The sequence below is a fragment of the Castor canadensis genome, chromosome 3 (genome assembly GCF_047511655.1).
Source record: "Castor canadensis chromosome 3, mCasCan1.hap1v2, whole genome shotgun sequence".
Lineage (NCBI taxonomy): Eukaryota > Metazoa > Chordata > Mammalia > Rodentia > Castoridae > Castor > Castor canadensis.
Window position 1 is genome coordinate 7,146,911 of NC_133388.1, and position 17,214 is coordinate 7,164,124.

Sequence of the window (17,214 nt, forward strand, 5' to 3'; positions counted from 1 at the left end):
AGTGGTTGTCTTTTATTTCAAAATATATCCAGAACCCAACCAGTCTCTGTAGGGGGCGCACCCTCACTTAGCCAGCACAGTCTCTTGCCTGTTACTAAGAGCCTTTGCTGGGCTTTCCTGGCTCCTCAGTGCTCTTTTACAATAAGTTTCAAACATAGATGCCAGAGTGACCCTTTGACAACCTGAGACGTGCCACTCTTGTTGGAACCCCCAGCAGTTCCCAAGTAAGAGTGTCGACAACAGCCTGCAAGGCCTGGTGAGCTACCATCATCACATCCCAACCCTGCTCTAGGCTTCAGGGGCTCCAGCCTCTGGCCTCTACAAGTACTTTTTAGCAGTTACCTGTGGATTCTTCCTCCTAGACAAGCACCCGTCTCCACCAATGGAGCTATTTAACAGTTTCCCGAACCTTTTACCCTCTAGAATCCTTAACCTGCTCTGCAATTTTTTCCCTTTGTAGTAGTGGTGATTGAACCAGTGTCTCACACATGCTAGATAACCGCTCTACCACTGAGCTCATTCCTACCCTATGAGCCCTTTCCCTGCCAACTTTTTTGGAGACAGGGTTTTGCTATGTAGCCCAGGCTGGCCTCGAACTTGCAACCTTCCTGCTTCTGCCTCCCAAGTACTGTGATTACAGATGTAGGTCACCACGCCCAGATTCTGCAATTTCTTTCATAGCTTTTCTCACCAGTGTCATACCAGGTAATTTACCATTTCCAGTTTACTGACCACCTGTTGGAATGTAAGTTGCAAGGAGACCGGGATTTGTGTTTTGTTCACTCGTGTGTCTTACATTAAGTGTTTCTTGTGATTGACATTAAAGCATCAAAGAGTGTTAAGTTCATTATCCCCTCTACATAACTATGTAGGTGTTGGAAAAAAGCTAAATGTCTGATTGTGTGTGGATCATAAAGGAGGAGAGAGGAACACTGCACGAAAAGCTCAACCCACAAGTGTCAAGGCCTGGCAAGTGCGGTTCCTGGCTTGAGCCACCTGATGCTCTCCCTCCTCAGGGCAACAGAACGGCTGGGAAGAAAAGATGCTGGTGATCCAAAAGGCTGGAATTCACGCAGAGGACCAAGTGGCTCTGAGTTTACAAACACATGCCTTTGCTTCTGTTCAGCTTGATGATGGAGGTAACCAACATGCCTTAGGAGCTACCTTAGGCTACGTTTTAAACACAGCATTAGGAGACAATGCAAGATTTACTGAGAAAAAGTGAATTTTTAATTATCTGTGAATCTACTTAGAAAAACACACAAGCAATGTTCACAACTATAAATTTAAACCTTTTGCACTAAAAAAACACGAAACAACACAAAACCACAGGCATGAACTGTAAACCTGTATCATCAGCTAGTCATAAGGTTAATTCTTAGCAGTAATTCAATATTTTCTTCCTTGGCAATTTTTTAATGTTTTAGCACCAAATGATCTCCCAGAGAGGTACTAGTAACAATGCTGGCTGCCAGTGTCAGGAGATGGTTCAGCACACACTACTTCCCACACACACCGTCCACTCACACCACACACAGGAGGCACGTGCAGATGGTGCCATGCGCTGACTCCCAGGGCAATGGAAACAAGACAGAGGCAAGGGTCACACGACTTTAATGTAGTGCATTCGTAGAAAAGGCCAGCTTTCGCTCCCAGGTGTGCTCTCGTCCTCAGGCTTTAAATGTCATGATTTAGAAGATGCAGACCGTTATTGCCTAAATATTACTCTATACATTTCCATCAGTGTTTAGGAAAACACTTTAAATTGCTACTTAATTTACACCATAATTACTGGATTACAGCTTTAGCTCATTGGCAATTTTGGAAGCAATATTTTTGAAAGCTATGGATGTCCCTGATATCCGTTTAAACCGGACTCCGTTCAGAGACAGTCTTGGCAGCTTACAGACTTCCATTTCCCACTGCACCAGGTTCTCCGCATGTCCGTCGCCGTGGACGCAGAAGAGCAGGAAGCGCTCCCTCTGCTCGTAGTCGCAGTTGTTGGCGTCTAGCACTTTGCGGATTTCCCGCATCATGTCACTGGGATCCATGGAACTAGTGGTTTTCATGCTCCAGGTGAAGCGCAGAGAGCGAGGTTTCGCTTCTTTGTTTTCATCCTTTTGCTCAGAAGATACATTGCGACTGAAACGCACAGTGGTGGGTTTATTTTTAATTGCACAGGAAAATGAACTTTTTCCACTTTATCAAGTTCATCAGCATCTCCAGCACATAGCTGACAAGTGACCTCCACATTTTCTCCATGCAGATTCATATTTACTAAGAGGTGTTCATGTGTAATCCCACCCCCAGCAGAAGCCATGAGCACAAAAATCCACCTGGCTGCAAAATCTTCACCAGACACCTGTACCAACTAAAATTAAGAAAACAGTTTGCTCTGGGTGCTGGTAACTCATGCCTACAATCCTAGCTACTTAGGAGGGAGGGATCAAGAAGATCATGGTTGGAGGCTAGCCCAGAAATGATTCCAGAGACCCCATCTCAAAACTAACCAACACAAAAAAGGGCTGGTGAAGCACAAGCATGAGGCCCTGAGTTCAAACCCCAGTATAGACAACTGTCCCTTCCCCCGCCCCCCAGAAAAAAAAGGAAAAAAAAATCTGTTACACATTATTCTTGGAAATCAGGCAAAGTAGACAAACATTCTTGCACTTGGATTGTCAGCCACCTGCCTCCTGTTCTGTTCACTGCGTAGTTTCTCTGCTAGTCATGTCCTGACACTGTGACTGCCACAGATATTGGCACTTAGGATGACTGGGGCCTCAATGTTCACAGCTTAAAGTTGCTCTTCCCAGCAAACAGCACACCGAGTGCATGACCAGGTCAGCCATTTTCTCACTCACCTCTACCCACCTCACTGTTTTTCCTTCTATTTTGTTAAATTCCCAGTTTCATAGTATATATATGAAAAATTTTGGTGGTGTGGTCCTATAGTGCCAGCTACTCGGGAGGCTGGAGCAGGAGGGTTGCTGAAGTCCAGGAGTTCAAGGCTAGCCTGGGCAATAGTGAGACCTTATATCCCACCACCCTCAAAAACAAACAAACCAAAACAACTCAGATGACAATCATACTAGTGAACAGATGGAGAAATGGAATGTTATGGTTCATTTGCAGAGAACCGGAATGACTGGTCTGTATGTCAGGTAGATTCAGAGCACAAGCTAAACTGCTGATACTCAATAGGTTAAAAAAATGAGCAAAACCACTCTACCATTTTTGGGATGGAGAAATCTGAGGTGAAGAAACAGTGTCAGCACAGGGAAGGTAGGCATCTGCTGCAGGGTCAGGGGTGGGGAGCCACCCAGGGAAGAGAATGAGGAAGGTGGACAAGGACGAATGGCCTCCTGAAGAGACCACTCCCCCCCCAGCATTTCAGTAACAGACATCGGAGCCAGGGAAGTACGCAATGGGCTGAGGGCACAACTGAGTACATGGGACGAATAGAGGGGCAGAGTGGCACCCCCAATACCTGCTGGTCCTTACTGAGCACTTCCCACAGCAGGCCTTGTCTTGTTCCACACTAGAAAGCATGTTCCATCATCGCCTTCCTGTTGTGGGTAGGACAACAGATTTGGACAGCCTGCTCTAGGCTAGGGCAGGCCTGGAAGGGAGGCTGCCTGGTGCTCACCCCAATTCCGCCTCAGCAGTGCAGCCTACATAGCACTCAGGGCCTCCTTTGCAGAGGCCAATGAAAGTTTTTACTGAGAACAGCCATGTCATCAGAGACTGTGTTGGACAGATCAGAGGAGTGCAAAGGGGTTAGCGAGGCCCTGAAATAGCCTGGTCATGACTGTTGTTAAAGAAGCCAAGTGGAGACCTAGCACTACAGTCTTGAGCTTATATGTGATCCCACAGCCACATATCAATGGTTACCCAAAACAGAAAGGCAAAAAATACAACTTTTAAAAATCACCTTGGAAGAAAACATATCTAGATTGAAATATGAAAATTCTACTAAACGTCTTCCAATTGTACCTAGAGAACAGAACCAAGTGAGGAATCAGGGACAGCAAGGTCCATGAGCATCATACTGGCTCTAGCCCGCCCAATCTCATTCAAGGAGTTTATTATATAAACACATGAAAAAGGCTCAGCAAGGCGCTCATGGCATGCTGTCGCCCTCATGTGGCCACTGGGGTGCATGCAGCCTCCTCACCAGGCCAGTAGGAGGCAGCAGCAACAGGAACAGAATCAGAACCTCTGCTGTGCACCAGATCCACTACATAACATATCCTACAGGAACAACAGTATTATGGTGCAGAAAATTCAGAACACAGAATTCCCCCTGCCACAAAAATGAGGTAAGTAAAGAAAAAATCATTTCCCTCACCTTGAGCCCTCATATCTCCCGTTCCTCTCATATTCAGTTGGAAGCCTCAGTGAACAGAATGGAGAAGCAGAGAAAGTGGGAAAGAGAGAAGAAATCTTACACACTGGTATGTAACCACCCACGAATAAGCATGCACATCACACAGTGAACTAAGCACTCTTGGACACCACTGTGCTATGAAAACTCTTCCTCCTCCCAATGTGACTCAGCTGGTGCTGTGCTCTCCTTCGTGAGGACACAGGAGCGTGCAGGGACAGGCTGCACATCTACTTGGGGCAGGTGTTCAGGCCGGCTCTTCCAGCTGTGCACATCCGTGGCCTTGGACTGGAGCTGTTCTGGCTTTTTAGCACTCTCCACAGTATAAGGGTTTTGAATTAAAAGGAGACGAGGCTACGTTGTTCAACTGTAACATTTTCTGTTCAGGAAAAAATTTGACAACTGGGAAGATCAATTGAAAAATGATCAAGGAGTGGAATTTCCAACAGGAAGAAGTACTTTTCCCATAGATTCTGACACAGAGCTCACATGTAACAGAGCCCTGAAGTGACCCACTGGTCTCATAAACACAAAAACTCAGAGCCTGGCCTTCCAGTGACAGGACAGACATAGGCATTCTGTGGTTTTTTTTTTTTTTTTTTTTTTGGTGGAATTGGAGTTGAACCCAGGGCTTCATGCTTGCAAAGCAGGTGCTCTACCACTAGAGCCACACCTCCAGCCCATTTTGCTTTGGTTATTTTGGAGAAGGGGGACTCTCCGAGCTGTTTGCCAGGGCTGGCCTCAAACCATGATCCTGCTGATCTGAGTCTCTCAAGTAGCTAGGATTACAGGTGTGAGCCACCGCCACCTGGCCCATTCTGTGGTTCTTAATGGCAGATTTCCTGCCTCATACGTGTGCATTCCAAGGACAACAGTATTTTTGGTCCTTTGACTGTTTTCCCTAAAAATATTAATAAAATTGAAATACCACTTACTGCTGTGTTTTAGTAAAAACAGTGAGACATGCTTTCTTCAGTAGGTGGTGTAAAGTGGCTTTTAGATAGAATACTATTTACTCTTCAACACTCCAAAAATACTAAAACATTTCTGCTATGCAATTGCTCACATATGAATTTCTGAAAAAGCCAAACCAAATGTGGCTGGAGGTTGGAATTTTATGCTTGTCTCCAATATCAGAATATTAGCTAATTTCTGTCATTTAAAAGCCTTTGCCAATTTAATCCTCAGTAAAATAAAATGAAGACCACCACAATTACCACTTACCTTTTGCATGCTTGTAGCTGATCATTAATTGTGTGTTAATGTTATTACATCTCACTCTTCAAACAGGAGCATGCTAAGTGTTATTAGTATGAAGACAGAATTATTTGGATGCTAAATAATTCTCCCAAAGAAAGAAAATGCATAGAGCATGCATAGGCCTTTTGTTGCATGGGTGCCACAGTTCCTTTACAATGCCTGACAGAGTTAATCTATCCTTTTCCAGTTTCCTTTCAAGGAAACAAGTATTTAGTTCTCAGCAGAAAGCTTAGTTTTTAAGGAAAAAAAACAGGGCCAGAAAGCCAAACCTGATGTTAATTGCAGGAGCCATTGGGGGTGAGGATATAAAATAAATGTGTATATATAAATCCTACCTTTTGATAAACCTGAATGACATGTTTCTAAAAGAAATTAAGCCAAAAAAAAAAAAAGTTAACAAAAGGGATTGGCACAAATTAAATAGAATATCTAATCAATTATAGAGAGAAATGAAAAAAGACAAACAGGGCTCCTCTTCTGGCCAACAGTCTATAAAACACTGACATTTGTTGAAAATGTAAAATTACAGATAATTAAATGAGTGATCTTTTAATTAGAAATTTTAAAATTCTGTACTTGTAAGAAAAAGTTTAGCAGTAATTACTGATTAGCTATACCAAAATTCATTTAAAGTTCTTCAGATGGATAAACTTTTAAAATTCAGTGTCTTATTGTTAAAGAAACAGTAAGTCATTTGAATGTGCTAGTAATAAATAACATTTCTCAATTTTCTTCTGAGTATGAATAAAAATCTTTCCTTTTTCTACATGAACATGAAAAATGTCATTCTCATTTCAAAATACTTAACCATTAAAAGGATTATTACTGATTTTAAAAAGATGATTTCAACAACAGAATTCTGTTACAGTGGTATGATATAAACCACTTTAAGGAAAAAAAGTTATTGGGATTTAAACTGAAGTAAACTTTTCAGTTTTAAATCTCAAAATGAATGAAAAACAAGTACCAAGACAACAATATGGATCTTATATTTATGTAGTAAACTGGAATAACTCTATTTTAAGAGGGAAGTATGACCACCAAAAGAAAAAAAATTAAGAGCCGGGCTCATGGCTCATGTCTGTAATCCTAGCTACTCAGGAGGCAGAGATCAGGAGGATCATGGTTCAAAGCCAGCCCTAGGCAAACAGTTCTCAAGACCCTATTTTGAAAAAAACCCTTCACAAAAAAAGGGCTGGCGGAGTGGCTTAAGGGGTAGGCCCTGAGTTCAAACTCTAGTATCACAAAAAAAAAAAGAAAAAAATTAAGGCAACACAAGGGTTGTGCTGAACAGAACCTGACAGATCTTTCAAATTGTAGAAAAGGTTTTTATGATTAGCTTCCCTAGGAAAGTGAAGGCTGGTAAAGCCCTATGTTCACTGAATGACTGCACTAATGAAATCCTTGGATTTTTTAATTACCTAATTTGGGGTTAACTTTGACATTGTTTTAGATAATAACTGAAAAATTTAAAAATTACCTACTATATACAGCTGCCACCACTTCATACAGATCAAATGTAGTACATAGCAGATAATATACCATACAGAAGATTGTGCATGTGAAATATTTTATTTTAAATATTAGGGCTGAGAATGTGGCTCAAGTGCTAGAGAAAGTGTGAGGTCCTGAGCTCAAACCCCAGTACTACCAAACCAAAACATTACATTAATATAAGGTGGTATTATTTGAAAAATTATTTTTTAATGGAAAAAAATGACTGCAAGGTCTTTTTCTTTTCTTTTCCTTTCCTTTCTTTCTTTTTTTTGTGGGGCTGAAGATCAAACTCCCAGGCAGGGTCTTGTGCATGCTAGGCAAGTGCTCTACCAGCAAGCTACATTCCCAGCCCACAACGGCTTTTTTTTTTTTTTTTTTGGTGGGACTGGGGTTTGAACTCAGGGCTTCCCACTTGCAAAGCAGGTGCTCTACCAATTGACCTACACCTATAGTCCATTTTTGCTCTGGTTTTTTTGGAGATGGGGTGTTGTGAAGTATTTGCCTGGAAGTAGCTAAGATTACAGCTCTTATAAGTCTTTAAAATACATTTTCACCTGGGGGTGTGGCTCAAGAGGTAGAGCACCTCCCTAGTAAGCATGAGGTCCTGGGTTCAATCCCTAGTACCACCCTAAAACAAAACAAAACAAAAATCTTAAAAGTAAAAATACATTTTCATGTTCTAGCTTTTCTCCCTGGAAGTCACAGTTACTGTCAAATACTATGGAAGCACGTTTCTTAACTTTTCCTCCCTCAAATCCCCTAAGGTATCATGAGGAGGGAGGACAATGAAGGAAAGAAGACTTGCTCCCTGTCCAGGGCTATACAGACACCTGCACCTGGGCTGGGGCTATTTCTCCCTTGAGGGTTGGGAGATTCTAAAGCATTCTGAGCAGGCCAAGCCTGAACCAGGAGAGAATGTCTGCACTCTCTTCTGACTATAGAGGGCCCTCAAGCCTTCCCTTGTAGCTTCTAAGTGCCAACATCTTAGCCTTTCAGGCACCACAACTATAATCCTCACAATTACTGCTAAAGGGAGGAAAGGAGGTTTAAGTTGCAGTGGGAAGGATTTAGATTATTTTTAAGAACAAACTATAATTGAAGATGACAGACCTCAGTTTGTAAATTTTCACAAAAATGGAATAAAAGAGTTAAGACTGAGAGTAGTAATTTGTCAAAAAAAAAAAAAAAAAAAAAAGAGCCAGTGGCTCACACCTGTAATCCTAGCTACCTGGAAGGCTGAGATTGGGAGGATAATGGTTTAAGGCCAGCCTGGGGAAATAATATGTGAGACCCATTTCCAAAATAACCAGAGCAAAATGGGCTTGGAGCGGGGCTCAAACACTAGCGCACCTGCTTTACAAGTGTAAAAGCACTGAGTTCAAACTCCAGTCCCACCAGAAAACAAACAACTGCCCCCCACAAGAGAAAAAACATTGAGGGTAGAAGGCTGGATGGGGTGTATATGCCAGCACAAGGCAGGCTAGGAGCTCAAGACCAGCCTATGCTATATAGCAAGACACCCGCCTCAACAAACAATTCACCTGGGAGATACAAATAGCCTGGAAATTGTAAAATAAGATGACTGCCTTTACTATCTATCTTTCACAAGAAATCTCAGGTATCAATTTTAATTCAAACACTAAATGCATGAAGTAAATTTAAGTAGAAAATGAGAGCAAAGGACTTGTGCCCACAGCAGCCCTTACTAAGTTTTCTGTGGGGGGCACAGGCAAGGGCTTGAAGGGTCTCTTCTGGAGCCAGGCAGACCTGGGTCTTCTGAATCTGAACATGTGCTTCAATCTCTCTGAAGCACACCTTAGTTTCTTCTATGGAATGGGGAACATCACTCCACAGGGTGGATTGGAGGGATGAAATATGAGACAGAGAAAGGGGCAGGGAATATATCATCCATGTAACTATACTTTTGTACAGAAATATTTGTATATGTTATTATGTACAGGTAATAGTCATATAAATGTGCAAGTAATATAAACATGCACATAATGTACATACATTTATGTGTGGAAGATGAGTTATACGTATTTCCACAGACATCTATCTGTATGTCTTAGCACACAGTAAGAATTCACATAATGACTAGTTGATATTTTTATGAATGATATTCTAAGGATGTCAAAAAGCACAAAGGAGGTAATTAAATAAACGAGGATTTTAATGATGTGCCAAGTCTTAAGCAGCCCATTACAGAACAAAGTGTGTGTATAGTTACAGCTACCTGTTCTGAGCTTGACAAACCTGACTGCCACACATTATTCCTGCTAGGGCTCAGAGGGTATCCCGAGACCCATTCCTTTTTATTTTTAAAGAAAGTTTCTTAACTGGGGTTTGAACCCAATGCTTTGAGCTTTCGAGGTGGAGTGTCCTCAGCTCAAACTCCAGTCCCACCAAAAAAGGTAAAGCTGAAGCACTTAAGAATGTTACCTTGCTCCAAAGGTAACTTACTGAGACCAAGAGGGAGAAGATTTCAAGATTTAGACTCTGAGATCCTTAACATCCATTACTGAATGACAATCAAGAGAAGAGGAAATGTTTTTCTCTTCTGAAAGATCATTCCTTGGTGATTGCTATGGTGCACCAGGTCCCTGCTAAACTGCAGTGAACATGTGTCATAGATAGATGTGTGATCAACAGACAAAGCAATTAAAGACTAACAAAAACCACCCAAGTGCTAGGCAATTTTTAGGGCTGCACTCTGTATTTTGAAGATTGTAAAGACTTTGTGTGTGTGTGTGTGTGTGTGTGTGTGTGTGTGTGTGTGTGCGCGCGTGCATGCATACTAGAAACAAGCTAAGAGCAGAATAAAAAGCATCCAGGTAGTAGGTTTACACAATAGGAAAGACATTTCTCCCTTAGTACAACCAGCATCACCAGGCACTTACCTCCTTGTGAGTTTTGAAGTTAATTTACTAAAAAGATTAGTGGAGCCTCGGCTTCGAGTCTGGGACAATGGTGTGGCTTCGTGGGACAGGCTGGGCGAAGCAGGCGGGCCATTATATGTTGCAGTTCGCCGCTCCCGGGGCTGGCCATGGAAAGTGCTACGACTGGCTGTGCCTCTTGGGAAGCGGATGCGATCAGGGGTAGTCGCACTACTAATACTGTGGGTGGAAGCAACTGGAGTTCTCTGATCAGGAATAGTGCTAGGGAAGCAAAAAATAAGAGATGTCTTTGTTCAAAAAATCATGGCACATAGAATTTACAATCATAATACACAGTGGAGAAAATCTGGTATAATGAATCCAAATCCAAGGAACATTTTAAAGGACACAGGAGCAAAAATAAGTTAAGAGGAAAAGGGTACTAAAGGAACAGGACATGAGACAAAGCCTCACAGAGCTTAAGGGCATAGTACATGTATATTTTCAAGGACAAGACTAATGCAGGGAAATTCTAGGACAGAGAGTGGCTAACTTGAGCTTTCCCTCTCAAACTGCTTACACGCAGAGAACCGTGCCAAAAGGAAAGAAAGAACTGCAGGTGTAATTGAACAGGCAACCAAAAAATTTTGGAAGCACAAAAATGGTATGAGTGTAAAATTCCACATGCTGAAAGCAACTTGGGGCAAGAAAGGGTATCTTACACCCTCTGTAGATAAAGGCATGAAGACACAAAGACAACCACAGACATCATGAGACAGGGTGTATTTAACCAAAACCACATGGAAGAAGGACACCTTGTGGACAACTTTAACAAAATCTTGGACTATAAAATCCACAGCACAAAATTAAGCAGCAGTGGGTACACATTAGTTTCACAAGGAATGTGCATTTTTCTTACATAGCCTTGAAGTTATCTCCTTCACTGTCTATTGGAGGTAACATCATCTTGGGGTGCCCAGAGGCTGACATGGACATCGACTTCTGATGTCTCAGCCGACAGGTAGAAGATGTGGCACAGACTGAGGCAGGGCTAGCTGCATAAGCGAACACTTCTGTCAGGCTGGGAGGGGGTTTGGGTTCAGGCAGAGGCAGAAACAACAGTGTGATGGAGCAGAGACCAAACAGCAGCCTGCTGTCTAAAGCACACAGCTTCCTCCCCAGATCCCCTCATATTGCCAGAAAATAAGAAGCTCTTAAACTTGTCTCTGGGATTCTAGGGCAAATGTTAGACTGCAGCTACTTTTTTCAAATAGCCATTTAAAAAGTTTATCACCTTAAAGGAAATGGCAGCCTAAAATGTTTGAATTATTTGTGTATGTGAGAGGGATAGTTTTAAGCTCTGCCTAAATAAGGTCCGTTCTAAAAGTGATGTCTCAACACAAATCTAGGTGGTAAAACAAGTATGGACACAAGCAGACTGCTCTCAACCTGTTCCCAAAACACACTGACATTTTAAATGGATGGGATGACATCATGGGTATAGAAGCTAGTTGTTATACATCAGAGAATCCTATGTGGTTTAAACAATATTGTTTAGAACCTCTCTACTCAAAGGACATTTGTACCTTCATAAAGACCAGTCAACATTTCAAATGGGTCAACAGAGCCCCTTTTTGAAGATGAGAAAACTCAGACCCCTGAGTAGTTTACAGAAAGCCAGCGACAGGGTGGTGGAGGCCTGCAGTTTCACCTGGTATGGACAGCTCCAGGCAAAACTACCCTGTAGGTCATGAGAACCACATGCTTCTTCATTTCCAGCTCCGACCTCATGTCCATGGGAATTCTGAACGGCAGCTTTCCTTTAAGGACGGCAGAGGCTAGGACTCTGATCAGTGTCTTCCTGCAGGCATTCTTCTTGAGCTTGAATCCTGGAAACTGGCAGTGCTTCCTTTACCCTCTTCCTTCCATCTCCTGGTCACTGGGACATCTTGCTGGTGTCAATTTTCAGGCAGGTATTCAGAGGCTCCTCTACTCCACCTCTAACTACACCTCCAGGGTTAGTGCAGGCTTCACCCTCCTCTTTACTTGTGTCCCTTGTCTTGCCTCCATATCTCCAATCTAGGTACTACTCAGCTGGGAACTTTGTAAGACACAAACTTAACCTTGTCACTTCCCTGCTCATACCATTTCTAAAGGGTCATCAGAAAGAAGCTCAGACCCTCATTCTGGCAGGCACGTGCTACAGTCTGGCCCCTGCCATCTCTCCAGGCTTTACACTTCTCTTGTTCCCTCCCGGACCTCGACCTTCTGGCTCTCCTGACTATGTGTAGTCCCTTTGTCAACCATTGGGTGGGAGCTATTCTCTCTGCCTGGAGAACTGGCATCTTTCCAACCCCTCTTCAAACTTCAGCTCCAAGGTTGCCTACTCCATATAGTCTTCCCCGATGTACTCACCAAGAGTATAGTCACTTCTTGTCTTTAGCTTATGCTCACACACTGCACTGTAATGGAGTGGCCTTTCCCTGCTGGAGTACCATGCAAGCATGACCTATGTGTCATCAGTGTGTCCCTAGTGTCACCAGAAGGCCTCAGGAGCAGGTGCTTCACACATGTTCTCCTGAAAGGCTAATCCATTAGCCACAGCAGTTGTGACAGCCCCAGTAGGCCATCACATCACCTTTGAAATGAACTGGTCAGAAGAGCTGCTGTCCCTGAACTTTGGTTTGACAATTTCCCACTCTGCCTTGGGAGAGTGGCAATATGTAGGCAGAGAAGGAAATACATTCTTCTCTAAAAAGAATAATTTATTCAGTGTCCTCCCCACCCAATCCATTCTCTTCCAATGGAAGCAATATCTACAATTTTGCTTTGAGGGAAGCATCTCTAGGCACCTGGGGTCCAGATGATGCTGACCCAACCCCACACTTTCCTAGCTACCTCAGCCAGCAGAGGCAGACCCCACAGATTGAAACCTTCTCCATCAGAGTAGAGTGCATGTGGGAAGACGTCAGGTCTGTAGCTGTGCATCCCGTCATTGAACCACTAAAGAGGAGGCAGAACTAAGGAGGTGAACCTGATTCTAGCCTGGAATTTTATATATATACATATATATATATATATATATATATATATAATATTTTTTTTTTTTGGTGGTACTGGAGATCGAACTCAGAGCCTTATGCTTGCTAGGCAGGCACTCCACCATTTTTTTTTTCCCGGTACTGGGACTTGAACTCAGGGCCTACACCTTGAGCCACTCCATCAGCCCTTTTTTGTGAAGGGATTTTTCAAGATAGGGTCTCACAGAACTATCTGCCTGGGATGGCTTCTGATCTCCTGGTCCTCCTGATCTTGGCATCCTGAGTATAGAGGATTCCAAGTGTGAGCCACTGGCGCCCAGCCTTCCCATTCCTTCTGAATAGCTTATTATTAGTAACAAAAGCTACAGTTTGTGGGCACTATGTGTCAATGTCTGTGCTGAGTGATTTCTTGAGAGAATCAAATCATACTACTCCTAATGAGTTCATGCCAACTGCTGAAACTGGGAGACCATCATTAGAAGGTGGAGTGATTCCCAGGAACACTACAGCAGAGTAGGCAGGCTGTCACCATACCTGGCTTCAAAATGAGGCTCCCTGAAAACAAGAATGAGTGCTCATTCCAGAGCAACAATCTGTCAAAAGCCACACTATCCCATAGACTCCAAGGATTAATTTCATTTTTCACACAAGAAAGCTGATAAAAGAGTGTACTAATAAAAACAGTACATAAAGCTAATTTTGAAAAGAAAATACCTATATATTAAAAATCAATTACTCTTCCCTGTGGCAAAAGGACAAAATCCATATTTGGTCAGCCTTTAAAACAGTACCCCATGTTCACAGTAGGTTTCGAAGGTAGTTAGGGCTTGTTAAGACATGTACAGCCTTTGGTTTAAACCTTCAAAGCTTCACAGTTTTTATCAGCCATGATCCTTCTTATGTTGGAATTCTGTATAAATAGTTGCATAAGGAAGAGAGTCCAACATATTTAAGGCTAAAAATGGAACAATGTGCTTATTTCAGAAGTTAACAGGCCTAGGCATTATATAGCTCACTTGTATCTTAACTTAGTGAAGGACTAAGATATGCAGGTGGGAAAGGAGAGAAAAAAGCAGCAATCTCTCTAATAAATCACCTGTGCAGAGAGAAAGTTCACCGAGGACTTAAGCATCAATTTTTTTTTGTTTTTTGAGGTACTAGGGCTTGAACTCAGGGCCTTCACCTTGAGCCTCTCCACCAGCCCTTTTTTTTTTTTTTTGTGAAAGGTTATTTTCAAGGTAGGGCCTTGCAAACCATTTGCCTGGATGGCTTCAAACCCTGATCCTCCTTGACCTCTGCCTCCTGAGTAGCTAGGGTTACAGGCGTGAGCCTCCAGCTCACGGCACTCAAGCACCAACTTTAAGGGACAGAAAATTTTCACATTTAGTACCTTAAGTGAAAGTAAAAATATGACCACCAGGTCAGTCCTCAAATCCAATACTTTTTCAGTTTTTCTCATTAGTTTTCAATGCAGAAAGAAAAATAAAATGCAGGTATTATTAAAACTACAGGCCCTGTCTTATAGGGTGTGGGCACTGAGGCTCTCTCTGACTAAAGATAAAGACAACATCTTCAAAAAACAAAGTATTTCAATGACTGATGCTGAGAGAAGCAACACACACAGTCAAAGTAGGAGAATGGGGAAATCAGCCCCAACAAGGAAGGTGTCTTCAGGGAGAATGCAGAAAGGAAATGACTCCAAAGGAATTCAAGAAGTCTTCAAACTATTTCCAAAGACAAATCAAATGATAAAAGGTGAATTAGAAGACCAGGGCATGTGCATGTTTTTGCACGCACACATGCACTTAATGCACGCCACTGGTATGCAGACACAGGGGGGAAAAGACCGTGTCTGAATGCCAAGGTCTACATTCTACAAATAAACTCCAGAAGAAGCCTGACAGAGTACTTCAACAATGTAGAAGCATTTCTAAAAAAGGAGGAGGCCATGAAACAAGTTTTCTAGTCCAGTAGAAACTTCAGGTAATCTGTTAGTTTTTATTAAGCCACTTACAAACTAGAACAAATCTGATAAGAGTTTAGAATGGAACTGTAAGAAAATCTACTAGACAATAGACTATTAAGAAATAAATATACCAATCATTACCTGTGAACTACTTAGCCCTGTTGCTATACTCAATTATGTTCTAAATAGTTTTGTTTTTTTTTTTTGTGGCAGTACTAGAGGTTGAACTCAGGGACTCCCACTTCATAGGCAGATGCTCTACTTCTTGAGCCTTGCCCCCTACTCTTTTTGCTTTATTATTCTTTCTTTTCTTTTTTTTTTCTGGTTGTTACTAGGGTTTGAACTCAGGGCTTCATGTTTGCAAAGCAGGTACTACGTGAGCCAGTGTGTCAATTTTTGCTCTGGTTATTTTGTAGAGGGGTCTCACGAACTATTTGCCCAGGCTGGCCTTGGACCTCGACCTTCCTTACCTCAGCCTCCCAAGTAGTTAGGATTACAGGCACAAGCCACCAGCACTTGGCTGCTTTATTTTTCAAATAGGGTCTCACGTTTATGCCTTGGCTAGACTGGACTTTGATCCTACTTTGCTTTCAGTGTAGATGGGATGACAAGCACACACTATCACATCCAGCTTTTTACTGGTTGAAATGGGTTCTCACTAACCTTTTCTGCCCTAACTAGCCTCGATCTGTGATACTCCTGATCACTGCCTCCCAAGTGGGATTATAGCTATGAGCCACCAAACTCAGCCCAACTGTTTTTAGGACCAGGAGTCAGAAAAGAGAATACCAGAGTATAAATAGTTCTAAAAATTCATAAAAAATATTCATTAAACATTCACTAAAAATTCAGTTTTACATTACAAGCTTAGTCTCACATTAGTTCAACCCTAAGTGACCTCTGGAACAGTGACATGCCACATAGGGTTTAACAAGGGAAGGATCTTTCTCAAGAAGTCACAGAGATTACTGGTTATGCATGTTGCCTAACTAATAGGATTTAGTGGAGACAGACCTTCAAAACAGTTTCAGAACGTTAATATGACAAGAAAAAAAAAGAAACCACTTTTATGCTACACATGGGTAGACAATGCTCAAGCTGGAAGTCCAGGGGACAAAATAAAGATGGTATGAATTCATTTCATGGATTGCTACTCCAGGACTCACTTTGATCTTTACCTCCTTACTCAGAATTTAGTTTGTATATTACTCTTCCAAAAATAAAGATGAAAAATCCGTATCAGTCTAAGAAATATGTTCTGTATGGAATACATGTTTAACTACTTTATTCTACCAAATAAACTTCTCTCTTTTTCTTTCCCCTCAAATTAACAGTACCTCATGGTCTCTGGATCTACTTTTCTGACTATTGTTTCTTATTCCATAATCCCAAGAAAGTTGTTATGATGCTTTCCATACAGACATATGACCTTGTTAGTATTTTAAACCATCGATAATGTTGGCTTCTCTATTTCTGCTTCTCAAGAATCTCTGATGTAGAGGTACACCACAACTCTACACTCTACACCTTTGTAGCAAACTGTTTACCTTTCACAGAACATTCAGAGCCCTACATTATGCTCATATCTAGAAGTGTGGCTCCTTGCCTCAGCCCTCCATTGCACCCCTCCACTTTTCATTTCTGTTCAAGTTGTTATTATTTTTGCAGAGCTGGAGATGAAACCCAGGGCCATGTGTATGCTAATGTGGCAGCATTCTGCCACTGAACTACACCCCAGCCCCTGTGCAAGTTATTAATGTGCACAAAATCACCACCGTTTCCGTACTTACTCTTCTACAGTCCACCATCTAATCCTGAAGTAAAATCCCCTGGTTTAACTCAATCCTTTTCTCATCATACACAGCAAGCCAGGAATAGAATGCTCTGGACAACAAGAATTAGGAATCCTTGCTTAAAATTAGTATTCAATGTTAACTTACCTTCAGAGAAGACTTATTATTATTTGAATTTTAATTATAAATACTAATAAGTAAATAACATTACTTATCATTTCTCTTGGAAAAAATTTTTTCTTGTTGACAAGTAAAATTTCATACCTGTTTTCTTTGCCATTCTGAATCACTGAATGTCTGTCGGCTGTAGTTCTCTCACTGCAAACGTAAGTATTTCGGCGCGTCATTCCACCAGATGCTGTGTTACTCTGTAAGAAAAGGGCATTTTTGTCTTAAA

The 17,214-nt window shown here is 42.0% G+C and overlaps 1 protein-coding gene across 12 annotated transcripts in view; it reads right to left on the minus strand.

Annotated features, from left to right (window-relative positions):
* Positions 1–1,207: 1,207 nt before the first annotated feature.
* The window catches only part of Mark3 (microtubule affinity regulating kinase 3), a 119,578-nt gene continuing 103,571 nt past the window's right edge, over positions 1,208–17,214 (minus strand). For 6 of the 12 annotated variants that reach the window (XM_074067085.1, XM_074067097.1, XM_074067094.1 and 3 more), the window contains 6 exons: positions 17,082–17,185; positions 10,937–11,098; positions 10,042–10,299; positions 5,980–6,006; positions 4,349–4,393; positions 1,208–2,142 (listed from right to left, as the gene is read on the minus strand). In XM_074067085.1, coding sequence (XP_073923186.1) covers positions 1,797–2,142; positions 4,349–4,393; positions 5,980–6,006; positions 10,042–10,299; positions 10,937–11,098; positions 17,082–17,185 — 942 coding nt within the window. In that variant the 3' untranslated portion in view covers positions 1,208–1,796. The remainder of the gene's footprint in view (positions 2,143–4,348; positions 4,394–5,979; positions 6,007–10,041; positions 10,300–10,936; positions 11,099–17,081; positions 17,186–17,214) is intronic. The other 6 variants (XM_074067090.1, XM_074067087.1, XM_074067092.1 and 3 more) reach the window with 4 other exon arrangements.